This window comes from Lepidochelys olivacea (genome assembly GCF_965140295.1).
Source record: "Lepidochelys olivacea isolate rLepOli2 genome assembly, chromosome: 1".
NCBI classification, from domain to species: Eukaryota; Metazoa; Chordata; order Testudines; family Cheloniidae; genus Lepidochelys; species Lepidochelys olivacea.
The window spans coordinates 161,023,718-161,044,512 of NC_140411.1; the positions used below are offsets into that span (position 1 = coordinate 161,023,718).

Consider the following 20,795-nt stretch of genomic DNA (forward strand, 5'->3'; position numbering starts at 1 on the left):
ATTAGGCCTGGACAGGGCAAGACTATACGGTTTTGAATGCTTGCTTTGATTTCAAGAATAATAGTTTCTCACATTACACTTGTCTGCCTTATTTTTATATGCCAAACCAATATATTTTGGGAGGCATGGCTTTATACCACATAAATGGACCATGCAGGTCATTAAAATAAAGGATTTTAGCCAAATTTAAGAATCCCCCTCCCACCACCACTTTTTAACAGAATGTTAATCTAAGCAAATGTCATATTTCAATGAAACAGTGCCTTCCACGAGCGAAACATGTTGAAAGTGGTACTACAGCACTGTGTTGCAGTAGAAAGTACAGCTACTGAAATATATTGGATGCTAAACACGATCCTGCTAACATTACTCATGTGAGTCAGAATCTGATACTCTGACTCCCCCTCCATGAACAGTTCTGATTTCAGTAGGACTGGTTCCAGAGCAAGATGCTTCTAAACATAATGGTGGCAGAATCAGGCCCATAAGTAGCTTTATAGATATGAATAGTCTCATTGAAGTCCACGAGACTCTAATGACAGTAGGCATTATGCCTGACAGGAAGTGCTCGCAGAATCAGCCCTTTATGTTTCATGAACATTTACTTTTGAATCAGTGAAACTAATTGTCAGACCCAAGTGCACTGAATTTGAGAAGCAGGGAATCACATTAATGGTTCTTCAGTGCATCAGAACAAGCATTATGCCACTGCAATAGTTCTCAACCTTTTCCATATTAGGACTCCTTTTTCCACACTGGAACCCGACCCTACCCAGAGCCATTGCCCATTTAGCAACGTGGGCGGGGTGATCGCAACCTCCAGACACATGAGTTCGGGACCCCCCAGATTGAGAACTCATGAACTCTAGTGCTAGACAACACCCGAAAATATCCACATGCAGGTTTTCCTTCCAGGAACAAGGCAGGTTTTACAAGATCAGCTTACCAATGATGTGTGCACAATTGCTTCGACCACGGCATTGAAGACTTTCTGGGGCAGGCGGAGGAGAGTGGTGCCACTGTCTACTATTGCTTTGTCCGCATTATACTACGAGAACAAGAGGGAAGGAGCGCAGTTAATATACCGTATGAGAGTTAAATGGTGTCGTCAGTTGCTTCATAACAATGACTAGACTGTTCTTTTTCAGTAGCAGTGCTTATCATACGAGTCACCATCAACAATACAAATGTCAAACAAACACTTCACCTACTTTTTACCTCTGTTTCTGTAGTAGACAAAAAAAAAAAAAAAGCAGAAGTGCACAAGGAACCACTGAACCAGAATGATGAATTCAAGTCTTATCACATTATAATCCATGCTTGCAAAATTGACATGTTTCTCTTCTCATATACAAAAATCCAGTAAATTAAGAAGCTTCTCAAGCATAAAGTACAGTATATGAATACATAAACATTAACAAGGCATGCCTTTTACAAAATACCTGTTAGTGACTATTGTTAATGATAGAAACATGCGGAAATGGTAGGGGTTTTTCTTTGAACTTCTTTTTCTATCAATTGAACCAATATATGCAACATTATTTAGGAGTTGGATGTTTATGGCACAATTTAAAAAAAACAAACAAGGAAACAGAGTCTTTAATTAGTTTACACTCTTAAATTACAGAAGTAACACCACAATTTTAAATCCTTAAGTTTAATGAATATCAATTACATGGAATATTTTTAATGAAGTTCTGAAATGCACTGATGAAACTCAAATCTGGTTAAAACCAAAAGATACTTTGGTTTTCTTTTGGTAGTGCTTGGTCCTGCAGATTGCTGAGCACTGCTAAAAGAAATGCGGAGAGTTTAAGCATTATATCAAACCATTTAGTGTTCATTCAGCATGTGTGCAGAAATGCTTCTATGGAGCAGAGGGAAAGGGAATTGAGGGAGGAGGTTGTGGTCAAGACATGTATGTTTAACTAACACACAAACAAACAAACCCCACAAGCTAGTGAACACAAATGATAAGCACAGCAGTCATGTTTATTATTTTCAGTTACTCCTGTCACCACCAACTAGCATCTCAGAGCTGCACTTGGAAGCAGTTTATAGCAAACACAGTCATGATGGCCATCCACTGACAGAAATACATGTGAAGGTGCAAAGAAAGCAATATTACTCACAACCTAACAGCTCAATGCTTTCTATGCTAGTCACAGTGTGTTTAGACCCACCAGTATGCAAAGCCTGCTCGCCTTAGATTAACCTTACTGGATCACAGACAACAATCCACCAGATGCGGCAGCTATGCTGGCAACTCAGCACTTCGCTCCCCCAAATCCTCACCCCGAAGGATCAAGACCGTAACTGCAACAGAATACTAGACAGCTTGCCAGGATTGAAGAAAAGAGATTAGATTTTCCAGAGAGGAAAGGAGGACTGTTGTCTCTTGTGACTGTAAGTTTTACAAAAATGCTCTATTTCCTAATTCATTAGCAAATACTGAAGGGTAAGTCCAGTGGATCACAATTCATCCTCCCAGGGTAATCATTGTGCATCTATGCAAATTCAGAAGGACTAACGAGCTAGCTAACCTTATAACTACTCTGACCTTTGTCTACTGTTTAGCTCCTAAACTTTAATTAGGGGTCTGCTTTGATCGTGGCAGGGACTATGTCTTCAGACTTCTGTACAGTGACTAGCATGGCCTGGGCATTCTAAAAATGACAGAAAATAATAGCAGCAACAGTACCTGCAAAAATATTTAACTTCAGTGATAAAACTAAAGATTTAAGTGGCAATTTTTTTTGTGAAGGACTCATACCAAAAGGCTACAGAAGCAATGGCAACCCACTTCTCACCAGTACCATTTCAAGGTGCTTGTTACACAGTGGCTGCAGCCGAGCACCCCTTGTGGCCAGCGGTGCCTCTGCAATGCTCTGCCTCCTTTTCACTTTGTTCAGGGCTCCTTAAACAAAACTGCACACAGTCTTGCTCATCCGCTCAGAGCCCTTCTTGGGGCCCGGTTTATTTGTTAAAACACGAGTTCCAAAAAAACCAACACAAAAACAAAATCTTGCACCTAGCATTACACTGGGCATAGTCTCTTCCCACTGTCAGAGCCGATAGAGAAGATGCTAGGGCCTAGCTTGCCTTCTCCCAAAGGAAAAACAAAACTTTCAGCTAAGTCTTCTTACCCAGCCCCAAATTCCTTCATCAGGGACCACTACAGGAGACCCCCTCTCCCTGCAGCTTCACTCTGCAGGTCCCCTTCTAGTTTTACCCTCACTCAGGGCCGTCCCTAGCTGTTCTGGGGCCATACGCAGCTCCCGCATGGGGTGTGGGGGGAGAGGGGGTGCCCAGGCCTCCATGTGGGAGGGGATGGGCAGGGCTGGCTTGGAGGACAGGGGGGAAGCACCCCCCAGCACTCACCAGCAGCGCAGCTGGGTCAAGGTCGCTGCACTTCCCACCGCTGGTGAGTGCAGGCCTAGCCCTGCTGCAGTCCTCAGGGGCGGGGCCATGGGGAAGAGGCGGAGCGGGGGCTGGAGCAGCATGCAGCTGCACAGGGCACCAGGAAATTTGGGGCAGCTGCATACTTTGCATATGGGTAAGGACCGCTGCACCATCACTGAATTCCCTCAGACCCTTTATAGCCCAAAGGCAGCCCTGCCCTCTTAATTGGCTCAACTGGGAGCAGATGTTCTGGCACAGAGGCGCTGGACCTATTTCAGTAACCTTGGGCCAGCCACCCTGCGACAGTGCTGTTTGAAACATTTTCCTTTTCATGTGTTTGGCATATATACAAACACATCGTATTGTTTAAGATGTACAAAGTTTGTTCTTTTTCACGGGTTGTCACCAACTTTTAAATCTTGTAAAGAGGGCTGCAACATACTTCCATATAGAAGGGCAGTACATTTCAGAGTTTAACTCGGATTGCTTCACTTTTTGTTTTAAACCAAATGAATGGACTCTTTGCTTAAAAAATAGTTAGGGTGGTGTTTTTTGTTTTGTTTTTTTAAACCTATAGACAAACAGTATTCTCATTGCAAATACCTCTCTGCAGTCCAGGTTAAGGTTCTGGCCTCCAACCTCCAGTTTGAGAATTTCAATCTGGTAATACCACTCCTCCTTTATAGGTGTGTACCAGATATCACCCTTGTACAAACTTGGTTCAATTCCACCCATGATCTGAAGAGACAAAATCGTAAGTTTCAGAGTAATGCAAACTCCCCCACGTACTTGCATAAAAACTAAGAAAACTGTGATTACACAGGGCAAATACATTTTACTGAGCTCCATCTGCAAAAATTCAGTTGTTGAACACAATTGGATAAAAGGATATGTTTCAAGTATTTCAAACGTCAAGATGCCAGAGGGCACTTGCTATAGTTAACAAGTCAAAGTCCTATTTAGGACCTCCTCTTGAAGTGTCCTAAGTGCCCGCAATGCCTGCCAACTTCAAATTGATTTCCTTATGGGCGTTCCCTTCTTGAGTTAAAATTAAACAGGGTTTTTAATGATACTGCCAAGGCTGAATCTAGGCAACACACAAGAATGGGAAAGAACATTTAGCCTTCACATGAAAAATTCACTTAAGAGTACAAAAGAGTTAATATAGCCTAATAATGCAATTTTTAGATGCACTTAAGAGAAATGCAATATGGCAGTTGAGTCAATGCTACCATTATTAGTTCCTGGTAGCATTTCCATTTCTGTTAATTGTACCTTTGATACACTAAAGTTAGTTAGTTTTAATTTAAGGCCATTTCTTGGTCTTACTGACCTCCATGGTAGCATTCTCTGAAATGCTTCCAGTTCCACATGCAAATAGGCAGAACTACAGGTCTCAATGTGTGGATGAGATGATGGTGTAGGGAGGCAGGTTTTAGGTTTATTAGGAACCTTTGAGGAAAGGAGGAGCCTATACAGGAAAGATGAACTCCACCTAAACCAAAATGGGACTAGACTGCTGGCATGTAAAATTGAAAAGGTTGTAAAGGATTTTTTTTTTTTTAAACTAAGGGCTGGGGGAAAGCCAATAGGTGCAGAGGAGCATGTGGTTTGGGCAGAGACATCCCTTAGGGATGAATTTATTAAAGGGGGAACTCTATAGTCTAACACAAAGAATAGGAAATAAAATCGGTAAAGTGCAGGTAGTAGCTAGTGAGGAACAGTCACACATAAAAGAATCCAGTTAAAATATAAACACATGGAGGCAAACAACTGACTATTGACAAAATATACAAGTGCTTATATACAAATGCTAGAAGACGAAATACTAAGACTAAATACTAAGATGAAGAAAGATGAGTGCCTGGCATGAAGTGAGGATATTGATATAATAGGCATTGCAGAAACTTGGTCGAATAAAGATAATCCATGGGACACGGTAATAATGGGTTTCCACTTTTGGAAAGGAAGATAATGTCTGTCTGTATCTGCACAAGTTTTTTCATGAAGTTGATGGATAAAGGGGTACAAAATATACTAGAATGACAGTTCATGCTGGTGGGTGAGTGGAACTCATTGCCAAGGGATGTTGTGAAGGCCAAAAGGATAACTGGGTTCAAAAAAGAATTAGATAAGTTCATGGAGGATAGGTCCATTGATGGTATTAGCCAAGATAGCCAGGGACACAACCCCAAGCTCTGTGTGTCCCTAGATCTTCAACTGCCAGATGCTGGGATTAAATGACAGATCACACAAAATTATCCTGTTCTCTTCATTCCTTCTAAAGGCTCTGGCACAGGCCACTGTCAGAAGACAGAATATTGGGCTAGATGACTTGTATGGCCATTCTTATGTACAATAAGATCAGAATTTGCTCTTTGTCATATACATTTCTCAAGTGTATTAACTTACACATTTGTCAAAAATAACTGTAGCAAAAATTTGCAAGGAGTAGGGACCAGATTCTGCCAGCTTTATTCACATCAAGTACTACTTTATTCCGAGTGTTCCTATTAATTTAAATTATGTTACTTGCAGAGTACGGGACAACTCAGTGTGAGCAAAGGTGGTGAATCTGGCCTCAAGTCAAAAAGTTAAGGGACAGTGCTTCTTTCTTACAAGTTTCTAATTAAAAAGACAAAATTCAATATGAAATGTAGCAGTTGGCTCAAAAAACACCAAAAGAAAAAAACCCAAAAGGTAATTAGTGGAGCATATTTAAGTAAAAATGGATAAAAGGTGGAAAGAATAAAGAGGCACTTTAAACTCTGTAAATTAAAATAGATTTCTTATGTTTATTAACTCTGGAAAGCGAGAGAATGATTAGTTTGAATGATTTTTCCCTTTCAGACTGACAGATACCCACAAGACTACCTCCGTTGGTACCACTTCCAGAAACAGGCCTTCCAGCTCCACACATCTGCAGGGAGAAAACGTTGGGAATCTCCGCTTGACTCACAAGGGAATCAAAGAATGTCCCCACAGAACTTGACGGCTAGAGTATGTTGAGGGGAAAAAAAAAAAAGGAAGAAAAAAGCAGATAAATGCAGGATTATTCGCTCAGATGATAAACTGCTTTAAGAATAATTTTAAATAGGTTTTGTAGAAACAAGCGAATCAATCACAAAATTCCCCTTCAGTGGACGAAGATGAATTTCTGACAACTGATCGATGAACAAACACTCCAGATTTAAATAATTAATTAAAAGGAAAACAGAACAGACAAACTTTTGTCATTTCCCTGTCTTTAGATATTTCTCACACACATTTTTATTCTTGGCCATTGATACATGCATCCAGAAGACAACAGTGTACTCATTGATTGCAGTATTGGCTCCTGACAAAGCCTACGCATTTCACTGCTAAAAGCACTGAAGGGCACTCAATTTCTGCAGAAGGATTTGCCATATATTGCATTGTGGGTCAGCAGAAGAATCAGGAATCAGTTTTCCCTGCCACTTTTCCACGATCAAATGGCAGCATTTTAGAGCTCAATCATCCAGCAGTTCAGATTTGAACGCTAATCTTCAGTTTCTAAATCTTACCTTCCTTCCTTTGGAATGGGTGGAATATCAAAATGCACCTACCACAATTAACTATTGGTTTAATAATTGCTGTCATACACTACATGTCTAGAGTGATACTGTGCCCTCACGCTAGCCTTTACACTTTCTATAAAAGCAGTTAAGCTGAGCAGGTTTATATTGAGATATATCAGCTCTGCATTTCATAACACTTGGGTATTTGTTCAGCACACAGAACACTAGGGCCTGATCCTGTGAGGTGAGCACCCTTAGAACTTCACAAAACCAATGCCTTAATAAAAAGAGAGCAAAACCCTTAAGTATGTTATTTGCCTAATCAGCAATTTGAAAAAGAGCTCCCTTCCCTCCCTGCTACCCTCAGTGACAGCGCATTACAGTAAGGAAGGTTCAACTCAATGTAATTGCCATCCAATTACGTGTAAAGAATTCCAGTTCTGGTGGCAACTGATAACACATTTTACGTTATAAGTGGGCAAGTTTGAGTTTCTGGATTTCTCAGGGCAGCACAATGAATGTAGAGTTAAGGTAGTTTGGGTAGTCTGATTTTCATCTCCAGATCTCTAGAGTTATTGTAAATTTAACCTTTTTCCTCCAAATTTCCTGGCTTTTTAATAGTAGGGCTTTGTGTGGTTTATAAAAATAATACCCTATGCACGTTTTTTTCCTCTCTTACATTACAGATATACATACTCCAAATCTCAATGTATGTTTGGTTTTTGTTTGTTTGAAATAAAATCAGCAACATGGGGCTTTGCCTAGAACATGCATCAGCTTCCAAGCAAGCATAAAGAGATTCACCAAGAACGCTCCATGTCCTAGCCTTATATATATTAGGAGATGTGTGGCCTCCTACCAGACGTTACTTACCCGGGTGCTGTAGTATGTTCAACAGCCAAACCTTCCACTACTAGAAGATTGTTCAGGCCAAATGAGCAAAAACTGGGTCATCAGCCCCCAGACAAGCCTAAATCCTCATTGGGGGTAACAGCTCCATTTAGGTTTCAGAGTAGCAGCCATGTTAGTCTGCATTCGCAAGATGCTACAAGTACTCCTTTTCTTTTAGCTCCATTTAGGTTTGCTGGGATCTGCCAAACCTGATAGGCTCCCAGCGGACATGGCGTAACTGGCAGGAAGCCTTGACAATTTTGCTAAGGGCTTGTGGGGAGAAGGCGGGGGGGGGGGGGCGAAGGACAAGGAGTCTAAAGCCTTTAGGGGAATGCTCCATGACATTTGAAAGCACCTCCCTTCATTACCCTGTTTTTATTTTTTGCTTTATTTTAATCATGAAAGGTGGGGTGGGGGGGGAGCCTTACCTTGGCTAAGGCATCATAAGCAAGTCCAAGGATTCCATGCCATTTAATCCCCGGTAAAAAGAAATTCTCTGAGTCCAGAATGGTAGCAATGTTGACAGTGTAAGTGCCATTGATTCCCTTTGGAATAGTAATGACATCAGTGCCAAGCACTCCAGTCCAACTTCCTTGAGTATACCGAACAGCGACATCAGTGCCTTGTGACTTATATGTACTTGACCTATACAACGGGGTGGGAGACAGAAGAGATGCTATAAAATAAATGAACTGCTCCTTTATCATGCAAATACTGTTTAACTTTTTTTTTTCATGAGTAGGAATAATTTAAAGTGACTTCTGGAAAACAAATCACATATACTCCAGGAGGATTGTCAGGGTAGAGAATGGAAAGAGAAATTGACCCCCTATTTTGGTATTTAACCCCTTCAGTGATTAAACTCTTCAGGATTTGAGATGGCTTTTTAATCGGGGATTGTACTAGACACTGTACAATAGGACCCGGATTCTGGTTGCACCAGTACCACTATAGAAATAAATAATAGTGCATTCAGTGAGAAGGTGGGTGAGGTAATATCTTTTATTGGACCAACTTCTGTTGGTGAGAGAGAGAGACAAGCTTTCAGGTTAGTTTCCCAGACCTGAGGAAGAGCTCTGTGTAAGCTTGAAAGCTCGTGTCTCTCACCAACAGAAGTTGGTCCAATAAAAGATATTACCTCACTCACCTTGTCTCTCTAATATCCTGGGACCAACACAGCTACACCACCACTGCAAACATTCAATTTACAGGAAACTGAATAGCTCTGTGTTCAAAACTGAAATGCCAAGCTAATTTAATAGTTTTAGACAGACACTTAATTAACGTTATTAAAAATTCCATTTTGGGTAAATAGGAATGTAATTCCTAGTTACATAGCAACAGAACATAAGTTATATGCATTTCAGAAAGTCTTAATTGTAATTCAAGGAAGGAGACAGATTTAATAGTGACTCATTGACTTACAGGAGGAGGGAGAAAAGTTCTGTATAGACTTGGGGCAACAGAAGTTTAGGAACAGCAAGTCAAAGAGAAGGGCAGAAGGAGTTCCGAAAGGAAGGAAGGAAGGGGCAAATCCACGCAGGGTTTTGGAAACTAGAAATGTTTTATGTTATTGGGTTTGGAGATTGACAAGGAGACAGATAAAGTGAGGTAAGATGAGGTTGGTACGGTCCTACTTCCTGAAGAAAGTCTGAATACAGCATTCTGAATGCTAACATTCAGGACTTGATTCTACACCACTAAAGTCAGTGGGAGTTTTGCCCTTGACTTCAATGAGAGCAGACTCAGGGCCCCACCAAGCACATGTGTGCAGGGCTGGTATCAGAAAATGGAATTGCCATAGCCTAGTGCTTTATTTTCAGACAGACATGCCAAAAGCCATTCTTTAAAAGCTAAAAGCGTAAGTCATATTTAGGAGCCTTGACAGAGTACTTAGGATTTTATTTTTTGAAGGCTCTGTTTCTAACAAGAACGTAACCATCATTTCATGAACTTCACAATGATTTTTTTTTTTTTTTTAACATTACAGGAGAGCAATGAAACTTGAATTTCTTGCGATTGACTTTTGGTCCAATTTCCTGGCAATCAGTGTTTTAGTGCCAAATGACAGGGCTTAGTTTAGTTCAATACGTCTTTACCATCACAGAGTAAGAACCACCTTTGCTGGGAGCCTGTAAGTTAGTGAGTTTTATAGTGATGACTAAATATGTGTAAATACGTAAAATAGTATTATAATGTATAATTTAAATATATAGCAGTGAATATACATTAAAGACAAGCTGTGCTTGTTGAACCATCTGTATTTGGTTCTCAGCACACATTTATATTCAATTAAATATGAAGATGTGCTGGATGAAAATTTTTTGCATCAAAATCCAAAACCAAGCAAAATTCCCCTAACCTCCAGCGTTCATGGGAATCTTGAGGAAGAGTGCAGCGAGCCTATGCAACACAACACAGCAGCCTCTTCCAAAATTGTGCATTGTATCTTCGCAAATCACAGTGAAGTTGAATAGTTTACTTTACATGGTTTTTTAAATTATTATATATAAATAAAAATGGTCCAACCTCCAAGGACAGGAAAATTTTGAATTCATAACCTGATACCTTTCCCCCCAAAAATTGGGGGGAAAACCCCACCAAAATGGTTATCACATTAACATACCTCAGCACTTTTTTTCCTTGAGAACCAACATAGTTGTGAATATTTTTGTTACAAGGATTCCAGATTTTTTCCCCCTCCCAAGAGGCAAGTGGAAGCTGGTCAACTCACTTGCTTCCTTTCCTGTGAACTTACTCTGTAACAGGGCCTTCCGTAAGCTCAGCAGAGCCAGGGAAAAAACACATGAAACTTATTAGGTCAGTAGCAAGGAGTGTGGTGTATAAGGGACTGCATGAGCATCCAAGATTGCATAGGAGGCTCCCAGTTTTTCCATATAATCATGACATTCCCTAGAAAGGAGAACTCCTTTCATGCTCAGTGGAAAACTCCTTAAGAAACCCCAGCCTGGTCTGCATGCGATTCCCACAGCCCTCGTTGAAGAGAAGGATGCAAAAGCTTTCTTTGGAGCTCAACCTCCAGTCCAAAAAGGGGGAAAGGCAAGCACTCTCAAGAAGCAGAGTGTCAGCTTTCTTGCATACCTAAACTTCTGGCCCATGAACAAAAGACCAAATTATAGTCTCAAATAAATACTACCCTCCATCCACCCCTGCACAGGGGACCCCTGGCTATTTTGTTGGACTATAAAGCAGCCAAACTGCAGTTTTCAACTTAAAAATTTTCACTTAAATTTGAAGCCCTTATGCCTAGTGGTAGGGGAAAAGAAAAAAACCTAAACTCCATTCACAGATTCCCTAAAATTAAGGGCTGTCTAACCATTAAAGAGGTTAGGGTTAGGGTTAAAGGTCCGTAAGAGTCCATAATCCTCAAAAAGAAAAAAAAAAAAGGTGAACTAATGCACCACTCCTAGGGGCACTTCTTCAATGCCACTTTCCTAGTGTTACCTTTAGTACAGTACATACTGAAACTGTACTTTTCTCTTATCTTAATGGCACTTCTTTTCTAATGCACTTATGGATTTCTTTAGAAAGTCTGGCTACAGAGTCTATTCTTCTCTTCTCCATTAGGGAAAAAAGATCACTTCCTTCATGCATCTGAATTAGAGATATTCTTCTTTAATTGCAGTTTTATCCAGCACGCTCCCCTACAAATTTTGAAAATACCTGCTTCTAATAGCACATCTTCATGAACTTCCTGCCAGGTGTGTACCTCAGTCACTAAACATGTCCCAGAACCAGCTGAGCATCCGCTTTCCTTAAATTTCAGAAGCAGTCATACCACCTTTAACTTGTCACTGCTACAGTTGTGTTAACGTGATTGTGTATACCATTTGTACTGCACCTAGCACAATGGGGCACCTGATCCAGGGGTGAAAGTAAGTTTAGGGACTTATCGGTACAGGGCTGGGCTGGGGTCGGCTCTGGTCCCCAGAAGGGGCAGGGCCTCAGGCGGAAGGGGCGGGGCTGAGGGAGGTCAGAGCCAGCCCCGGCCCACCCTGTACCGGCAAGTGCCTCCTTCCCCCCTCCCTGGGGTAACAGTGGCAGCCAGGGGCTCTGGCAGTGGTTTAAAAGGGTCCTGGGTGGTAGCGGCAGCCAGATCGTCCCCGGATTCCGCCGCTTCCCCAGGGCTCCGGGGATGGAGCTCCGACCGCCGCTACCACCCCGGGCCCTTTAAATCGTCCCCGGAGCCTGCCGGAGTCCTGGGGAAGCAGCGGCGGATCTCCGGGGACGATTTAAAGGGTCCAGAGCTCGGCCGCCGCTACCGCCCCAGGCCCTTTAAATCGCCACCCCAGCCCCGCCGCCACTACCCCAGGGCTCCGGCAGCAGGGCTCTGGAGGCAATTTAAAGGGCCGGGGGCTCCAGCTGCTGCTGGGAGCCGCAGGCGCTTTAAATTGCACCTGGGGAAGCCGATCCAGCCCGGGGCTTACCGGCTTACTTTCACCTCTGACCTGATCCCAAATGAAGTCTCAAAGCAGTATTGTAATATTAAAACAATTGTATAAAATCAAAATTGGGTCTGAATAATTGGCAATATTTATGAAGGAATCTGAAGGGGCTGTGGAAAGGGAGAGAAAAAAGGGGGCAGGTAAATTTGGGGGGGGCTTGTGTGGGACAACAGAGTATGGGAGAGCGTGAATTGGTGGGGCAGGGGCTGGGCGGATAAAGAAGGGGGCAAAAAAAAGTGTGAAAAATTACAGCTTTCCAAAACACCAGAGGACAGGAAGGATTAAGAAGAGAGAGTCCTTCTCTTCTTAGCAAGAAGTGAGATCTCCTTGCGTGAATGCATTTAAAGGTTGAATTTGAAGCTTGAAATGATCACACACAAATTAGGGGTGAAGGCTTCCATATAAAAAGCTGAAAAATACCTGAAGGCAAAAAAAAAAAAATCATTTATAAATGGTCACTGTTTTTAAGCCCCCTTTTTTAGGGGGAGGAGGGGAAGGGGGATGGGAAGAAGAGTAGAAAAATCATACTTCTGATTTCTGAATACATGTGGCTAGCAACATTGAGAGCATCTAACCCTTATTCTATAATTCACTTTCCCTCCTTTATTAGGAGAGTGACAACCCAGCAGCATCCTGGGATCTGATGACACCCTGGCGGAGGTAGTTTTATTCTATGGCATGTATATACACTTACTACATCTGCTCTGGACTGCATGACTAGAGTCAGCCAATATTTTCATCTGACTGATCCAAGAATGCTTTGACTTCTAGTAAGTTGTTCTAGTTCATGGTCCCAGTATTTTAAACTAACACAAAAAGAATCCTACACAAACCACATTGACCATGATTAGAAAATACAAGAGGCTCCAGCACTCCCTGAAAGGAGTGCACCGGAACTTCCGGGACAAATAAAGGGCCCTGACTTGCTTCCATGTAAAGCAACTATGGGGATTGTAGGGCCACTAGTGTTCTCCCTGCCAGCACATGGGACTGAAGCCCCCACAGTGTCTCCCTGTGATGCAGCCTATAGGAGCCTCCAGGCTCTTTCTAGGAGGCAGAAGGCACAAGCCGAGGAGGCAGCCAAAGCAGCAGGGCATGCACTTCAGGAGCACCACTGACACCAGCGCCTGCAGTTGATGGGCATTTTTTTTTGTGTTGATGATTTGTGAGGGAGGGGGCAATGACTCGATCTGGGGGAGGGAAGAGGGGAGGGAAATGAGTAACTGGGGAAGTGACTGAAATTATTTCAGAATTTACTGTTTTATGTTGCTAACAAAACAGAAAAAGTATATTAAAAGCTAAACCATTTGGAAGTCTTTTCTTAGTCCCCAATCCTGCACACCTCGGTAAACGGTTACACCCAGAGCCACATGGGCACTGCAGTCTGCTCAGATGTTACAGGATTTGGGCCTTAGACTAACCTCTTCTGTACTTGGAGTGTGCCTAGCATAACGTACATGCTACTGTAATATTTAAAAAACACATGCAGAGAAAAAAAAAACCCAAGAAGAATCAGTTTAATAAAAACAAAAAACACTTCAAGTTTGACCTCAGTCAAAAATGGAAATAAGCTGTGGTCTCATTTGAGTGCTAGTTGTGTACCCATCTTCAGTATTAAATAAAACATAACCCAGTACATGTCTTCCTTGAAAGCAGATCAGTTCAGGAGAAGATTCACTGGCAGAGCAATATGAGGAAAACCTAGCACCCAACTTGTCTATGATCAGTACATGGAATTCTTTCATAATCCCCACTCGCCACTCAAAAATGCCACACCCAGACCCCACAAGCCAGTAAAACTAGGCAAAGAGAAAGTTTGCTTCATATTTTCCTGTAAATCCCCTACAGTCTCCACAGATCCAAGTCAATGTCTAAAGACACTCAAACAATAGCAAAGAATGAGAGAATCAATGGATTGAACTATTTTAATGAAAAGTTGTTTCTGTCTCTTCTCCCACCCCCCTCCCCACCCCCCAATTACAAAAACATCAAAATGCCAAGCAGACCTTCAATCATTTCCCTTGTTGCCAATTCTTCCTCTAAGGCAAAAACCAAAACAAAAACAAAAACAAACAAAAACAACCAACCCCCCACCAAAAAAACCAAAAACAACAAAACACACAAAAGCCACCAAACCAAAACAATAAAACTCCTCATAAATCTCTTCCATGGTTTAAACTACTAAATATTTAGCCAAGAAGGCAAAGTTGGGTATTCTATTTGGACTCAGTTCTTCGGTGCATATGTCATTAAAACCATACAGGAATACTGTAAGGCAATGTGACTTACTTCTGCTTGTCCTTATGTATATTTTTAGCATGATGTCAATTAGATATAGCTAAAACAAGCTAGAAATAAAGCACAATTTTTTTTCCTTTTCTTTTGCCCAAACAGGGAGGACAATTAGCCATTGGAAAAAATTACCAAAGGTTGTGGTGGATTCTCCATCACTGACCATTTTAAAATCATGTTTTTCCAAAAGATATATGCTAGTTCAAACAGGAATGCTTTCAGGGAAGTCCTATGGCCCCTATCATGCAGGATGTCCAACTAGATGATCCCAGTGGTCCCTTCTGGCTGTAGACTCCATTTATGGATACTCCTGGCTCTCAATTTTTAGATATGTTCGACTGGGAAGTTAGATTTACCTCCCAAGTCCAAGGGATGATCAAGAACATGCATGCCCCAGTAGACGTTTCAGATCAGTTCTAATGCTTAGCTAACAAAACTGATAAGTTAAAAGGTTTTAGAGAAGAAAACTAGACGGATTTTCATGACCAAACAATTTGAAAAAAGTAACTTTATTTTTTTTTAAAGGATTAGTCTAATTGAAGACTCAACATGATATCTGAAATATATTAAACACCCCACACAACAGTTCAAGTAAATCCTTTGTGGAAAAGTAGCAAGCTACATTCACCAACAAGTATTTTTTGAACAGCATGAGAAAAAGAATGTTAAGAACTTTTTTCTTGACAATTCACTTGCAAAAGGTTCAAGTGGTTTCCATCCATTACCAGAGAACATTCTCACTATCCCACTTTAGGATTACTGAAACAGATCCTTATGGATGATAATTTACATACTAAACTAAGAGTAGTTGAACTATTAACTTTTCAAATGAAAGACTGTCAGAGCACCTCATAATCCCCAGCGTGTACTGCTGTTGTTTAATGGAATTGAAATTGCATGAGATATAATTGACGGGGAGGAGGGATTTGAAATTTTTTTTATTTTGTTTTAGAGCAATACAAATAGGCCCCCATCTTTAACCTCTGTAAACTGCAATGGGGTGGAATCCTGCTCCCACTGACATCAACTGTAAAGCTCTCCTTGCCTTCAATGGGACCAGGATTCCACCCACAGTATGTCTATGCTTTAAAGAAGTGTTTGGAATTAGAAACGTGCGATCTATCCATGTTCATATGTTCAAAATGCTTGTGCTACAAAGTCTTATATTATGTTGTCAAGGTTCCTCCCCCACTCTGAACTCTAGGGTACAGATGTGGGGACCTGCATGAAAAACCTCCTAAGCTTATCTTTACCAGCTTAGGTCAAAACTTCCCCAAGGTACAAAATATTCCACCCGTTGTCCTTGGACTGACCGCTACCACCACCAAACTAATACTGGTTACTGGGGAAGAGCTGTTTGGACGCGTCCTTCCCCCCAAAATACTTCCCAAAACCTTGCACCCCACTTCCTGGACAAGGTTTGGTAAAAAGCCTCACCAATTTGCCTAGGTGACTACAGACCCAGACCCTTGGATCTTAAGAACAATGAACAATCCTCCCAACACTTGCACCCCCCCTTTCCTGGGAAATGTTGGATAAAAAGCCTCACCAATTTGCATAGGTGACCACAGACCCAAACCCTTGGATCTGAGAACAATGAAAAAGCATTCAGTTTCTTACAAGAAGACTTTTAATAAAAATAGAAGTAAATAGAAATGAAGAAATCCCCCCTGTAAAATCAGGATGGTAGATATCTTACAGGGTAATTAGATTCAAAAACATAGAGAACCCCTCTAGACAAAACCTTAAGTTACAAAAAAGATACACAGACAGAAATAGTTATTCTATTCAGCACAATTCTTTTCTCAGCCATTTAAAGAAATCATAATCTAACACATACCTAGCTAGATTACTTACTAAAAGTTCTAAGACTCCATTCCTGGTCTATCCCCGGCAGAAACCAGCATATAGACAGACAGACAGACCCTTTGTTTCTCTCCCTCCTCCCAGCTTTTGAAAGTATCTTGTCTCCTCATTGGTCATTTTGGTCAGGTGCCAGCGAGGTTACCTTTAGCTTCTTAACCCTTTACAGGTGAGAGGAGCTTTCCCCTGGCCAGGAGGGATTTCAAAGGGGTTTACCCTTCCCTTTATATTTATGACATATGTTTAGTTAGGATTTGTTGAATGTTTTTGTTCCTCTCTGTATTCCCTCAGTGTCACCTACCTTTTGTTAACTATCTCCCAGGAGTGAGTCACAGTTGTGGTTCTTTTAGTGAAACTCATTACAAGCACAGCAAAGAGCAACCTTAGCCCTGGATTTCAATGTCCATTTTTTCTGCCAGTGTTTTTCAAAGATAACATACACAAAACACCGACGTGTAATTACAACCTTCAAGTGTTTTGTATGGCAATTCTTAGGATGGTGTTGGGTGGGTGGTAGATTTGTTTTAAAATGGTCCTAAATCCTAGAGATAAGACCTGTCCCTACAGATACTAAGAAGTCCCTGGGGAAGAGAAGGAGGGCAAGGAAGGATCCCCTCCTCCCCCCGGGTCTGTTGGCCATGAAGTCTCCTCATAACCCAGTCCTCACCTACCAGCCTGTGAAACGAGTCCCTAAGCTTCTGACATCCTACAGTCTATACAAAAAGGGAGACTCCACTCTCTGCAGGTCCTCAAGATAGGGGATCGTTTGCTACACAGTCTAGGAGGGATATGGGAATTAGGCTCTCCTCTTGTGAGCCTCTGGATGTTTGCAGGACTGGGGCTGTTTTAAGGCCTTCTGGGGCAGAGGCAAGAAAGAGCATGGTTTACTGGAGGATTGGGGATCAACAAACCCGGAGGGTGTAGGGTAAGAGGAAAACCTCCTTCCCCATTCTACCACTGCTCCCCAGCCCCCATGGAGGGGGTAGGTCCTACTTCCTCCCTTCCTCCTCTGCTCCCACCCTTTGAGCCTTACGATACTAATCAATGCCTCCCACAACCCCCACCTCATGGCTCTCACAGGAGGGCTGGAATTGGCCGTCCTGCTTAGCTTCTGAAAGCTTACTGTGGGGGGAGGAGGGAGAATGAGGATTTCCCCTCATTCACAAAGCAAGAATAGAGCTGAAATTTTTCAGTCAAAACTTTTTCGGCCAAAAAATGCAGATCGAGCGACATTTAAACATTTTGCAGACATTCATGTCAGCTTTGCTGACTTGTTCATGTAGAAAAAACAAAAAATAATTCCCAAACAGTAGAAGACTTTCCTTTAGACATTTTAAAACAAAACATTTTGATTATTTTTAATTCAAAACAGCTTCTGATTTAGAAACTTCCTTCAAATTTAATACATTTTAAGACATTAAAAATGCTCTAAATCCAAGTGAAATGTTTGGTTTGACCCACAATGATTTTTTTTGCCTAGTTTTTCTGATTTGCCAGCAAAGCGAAAATATGTTATTTGCACAGCTTTACTCAGGAAGCAATCAGGTGATATCTTCCCCATAACATTTATATCCTCCTTAAAACCATTACTGAACAGGGGTTCTTCAGTTGGCATACAAGGACTCCAATATTAAGAATGACAGGGAGAGCACTGAAGAGGAAATATTGTTAGATGATAAATCAAAATTTACAGAAAGACAGAGTAAGAAAAATGCTGCTTCAGAACAGGCTTTGATTTAAAGACATTTACACTGTATATTTTGACACAACGTTGACAAGTCACATTTTAATGGTTATAAAGCTTTTACTTTTTGAATCTCGATGTCTACTGTCATTAAATAATTCTCTAACCACCCCCATAAGGTCCCACAACTGTGAAAATTTAAATATAATACAAATTACAATGCATAAGTTTTCACAACTATTAAAATTAAAAATAAAAATTTTAAAAATGCTTAAAAATAAACATTGATATCACAGTTGCCAACTTTCACGCGGTAAATAAGCACACCAACTTTAACAATAAACCAAAAATCAAGCTAATCCCAAATTAATCCCATTTTACAACAAGGCCAAAACAAGCCAATCCCTAAGAACTCCAACTCTCTATGTGATTAGATGCCCCCAATGTGCAGTCTGGGACTGTGGTGGGCCCCTTGGCACCCCGACTCTCTTCCTCCTCCCCTTACCTCTGCTTGCTGGGAGCCTTAAAAAAAAAAAAAAAAAAAAAGCTACAAGCCAAAAAACTAGCCAACAAGCAACTCACAAGCCAATTAAGCCAAAAACAAGCCCAATTTCTGCAGTTTTTTTGTGGGTTTGGCATGTCTGATTGATATCAGTCAAAATGATAAAAAAAGTAAAAGTGAAATTCTGGCAAACCTAGATATAGTTGCATCTTTTTGCAGAAACCTACCTAAAATAGTTTAAATTAAGAAGAAAAAATGGTGAAAACAGCCAAACCCTGAGATGACAAGGCCTGAGGCCATTTCAATTAATCTTGAAGCTTATCTTGATCTTGTATTTGGTGCCTGGATTCTAGAGCATGTGGTATTGTACAAGTAATTTAGGGTCAGATTAAAAAAAAAAAAAAACAAACAAACACCTCATGCCGCAAGTAGCTTCACTGAAATCTGTGGAACCAGTTGTAGAGTAAGGAGATACTCAGCATGAGGAAAGGTGGTAGACACTCGTGCTAAAAACAAGAGACATACACCACATTCAGCAATCAACTGCAATAGAAGCCCATCCACCTGCTTTGCATTGTCTTTTCCATATACAGTCCAGCACCCAGGACATTCAATCCTATTCAAAGAGTTTTATAAAGATACTTACTCCTTTGTATTGAAGTACAATGTTACATCAGGGTTTGGGGCAGCTGCGACTGCAAAATTACTGCTTCCAGTGTCAACCAGAATATTTAACTGCAAAACCAGAAAAGAAAGGGGGTTTTGTTTTCATATTAAATTTAAACTTAGATGAAAACATAAGTACAATCTTAAATTTATAAACGGAGATGAATATTCTTGTGGAGAATAAACTCAAACATTTATGCAAAAATCACCGTAAGGGAAGATATATTGTTGTGACCTTTCATCAAATTAGCCCACTACAGTAAAATGCTTTGACGAATCCACATGTCTACAAAGGAAGGGGAGAGGGAACAGCAGTAGAGCACTGAAACAATAATTCAAGAAGGAGATACATTCAATGCTTTCCACAAATAGCTTTTAAGGATCAAATTCATTCTGAATTGTTAGTATGCTGTAACTCACGAAAGCTTATGCTCAAATAAATTGGTTAGTCTCTAAGGTGCCACAAGTACTCCTTTTCTTTTTGCGAATACAGACTAACACGGCTGTTACTCTGAAACCTGCCATTATGTATAGTTCTAGGCAGCCTGTTGCCTGTAGAGAGACACCTTGAATAAGGTACTAACTACTGAACAAAGAGCTATAAACAGCTGCAATCACTGTTTGCACCCAGTTCACTTGAAAAGTACATCTGCAATTGGAGCTGACTACAGGGGAAACAGACTAGGTTCTCAAACTTCCTTGCGCAACGACCCCTTTCCGACAACAAAAATTACTACATGACCACAGGAGCGGGGACTAAAGCTTGAGCCCGAGGTGATGGAGGGAGGAGGGGGGAAACTTGGGCTTTGGCCCACAGCAAGTCTAACGCCAGCCCTGGAGACTCCATTAAAATGGGGTTGCAATCCACTTTGGGGTCCCGACCCACAGTTTGAGAACCACTGGACTAGGATCTTGCAGCCTGGCTCCACCTATGAAGCTCTTCTGCATTTGAATTTCATTTTACTCCTTGGCTCCTGCTAAACCTTGGGAAAAAAAGTGTTAAAAAGGGGAAGAGATATAAACACTTAGGGTTACTCTTGAGTTTATGTAGTACCTGATCCTGTGGACAGACACATTTAACTTTAGGCACACAAGTAGTCAGTGGAACTATATGCATGCTTAAAGTTAAGCACATGTATAAGTGTTGTCAGGATTGGCTGGAGGGATAAAGATAGGGATAAAGGATTGGCTGGAAGAGATCAAGGGCATATGTTAATAGCCTGGGCTTGAAAATGTGGCCATTGTATAATCGATGTAAACGGAGGCGGTAGTTGGAGGGGGGGAAAGGATTCCCAATGTAGCGCAATTAAAATATCAGATATGTTAGAATTTATGGAGTTTTTGCCCCAGGACTCGTTGGTAGCAGAACTAAGGGGAGATGAACGTTTCCTCTTACTCAAAAGATGAGATAAATAAAACACAGATTTCAAATATCTATAGCACGAGCAGCCGAGAGAGATCGGGGAATGGGAAAGAAAAGTCCCAGGTTA

The 20,795-nt window shown here is 41.3% G+C and overlaps 1 protein-coding gene across 1 annotated transcript in view; it reads right to left on the reverse strand.

The window, feature by feature from the left end:
* BACE2 (beta-secretase 2) overlaps window positions 1-20,795 on the reverse strand; it is a 65,063-nt gene that overhangs the window by 14,543 nt on the left and 29,725 nt on the right. The window contains exons 2-6 of the mRNA XM_084612911.1: window positions 19,286-19,374; window positions 8,261-8,477; window positions 6,269-6,397; window positions 4,006-4,140; window positions 947-1,048 (exon numbers count right to left, since the gene is read on the reverse strand). Of these exons, the coding sequence (XP_084469037.1) occupies window positions 947-1,048; window positions 4,006-4,140; window positions 6,269-6,397; window positions 8,261-8,477; window positions 19,286-19,374 (672 nt within the window). The remainder of the gene's footprint in view (window positions 1-946; window positions 1,049-4,005; window positions 4,141-6,268; window positions 6,398-8,260; window positions 8,478-19,285; window positions 19,375-20,795) is intronic.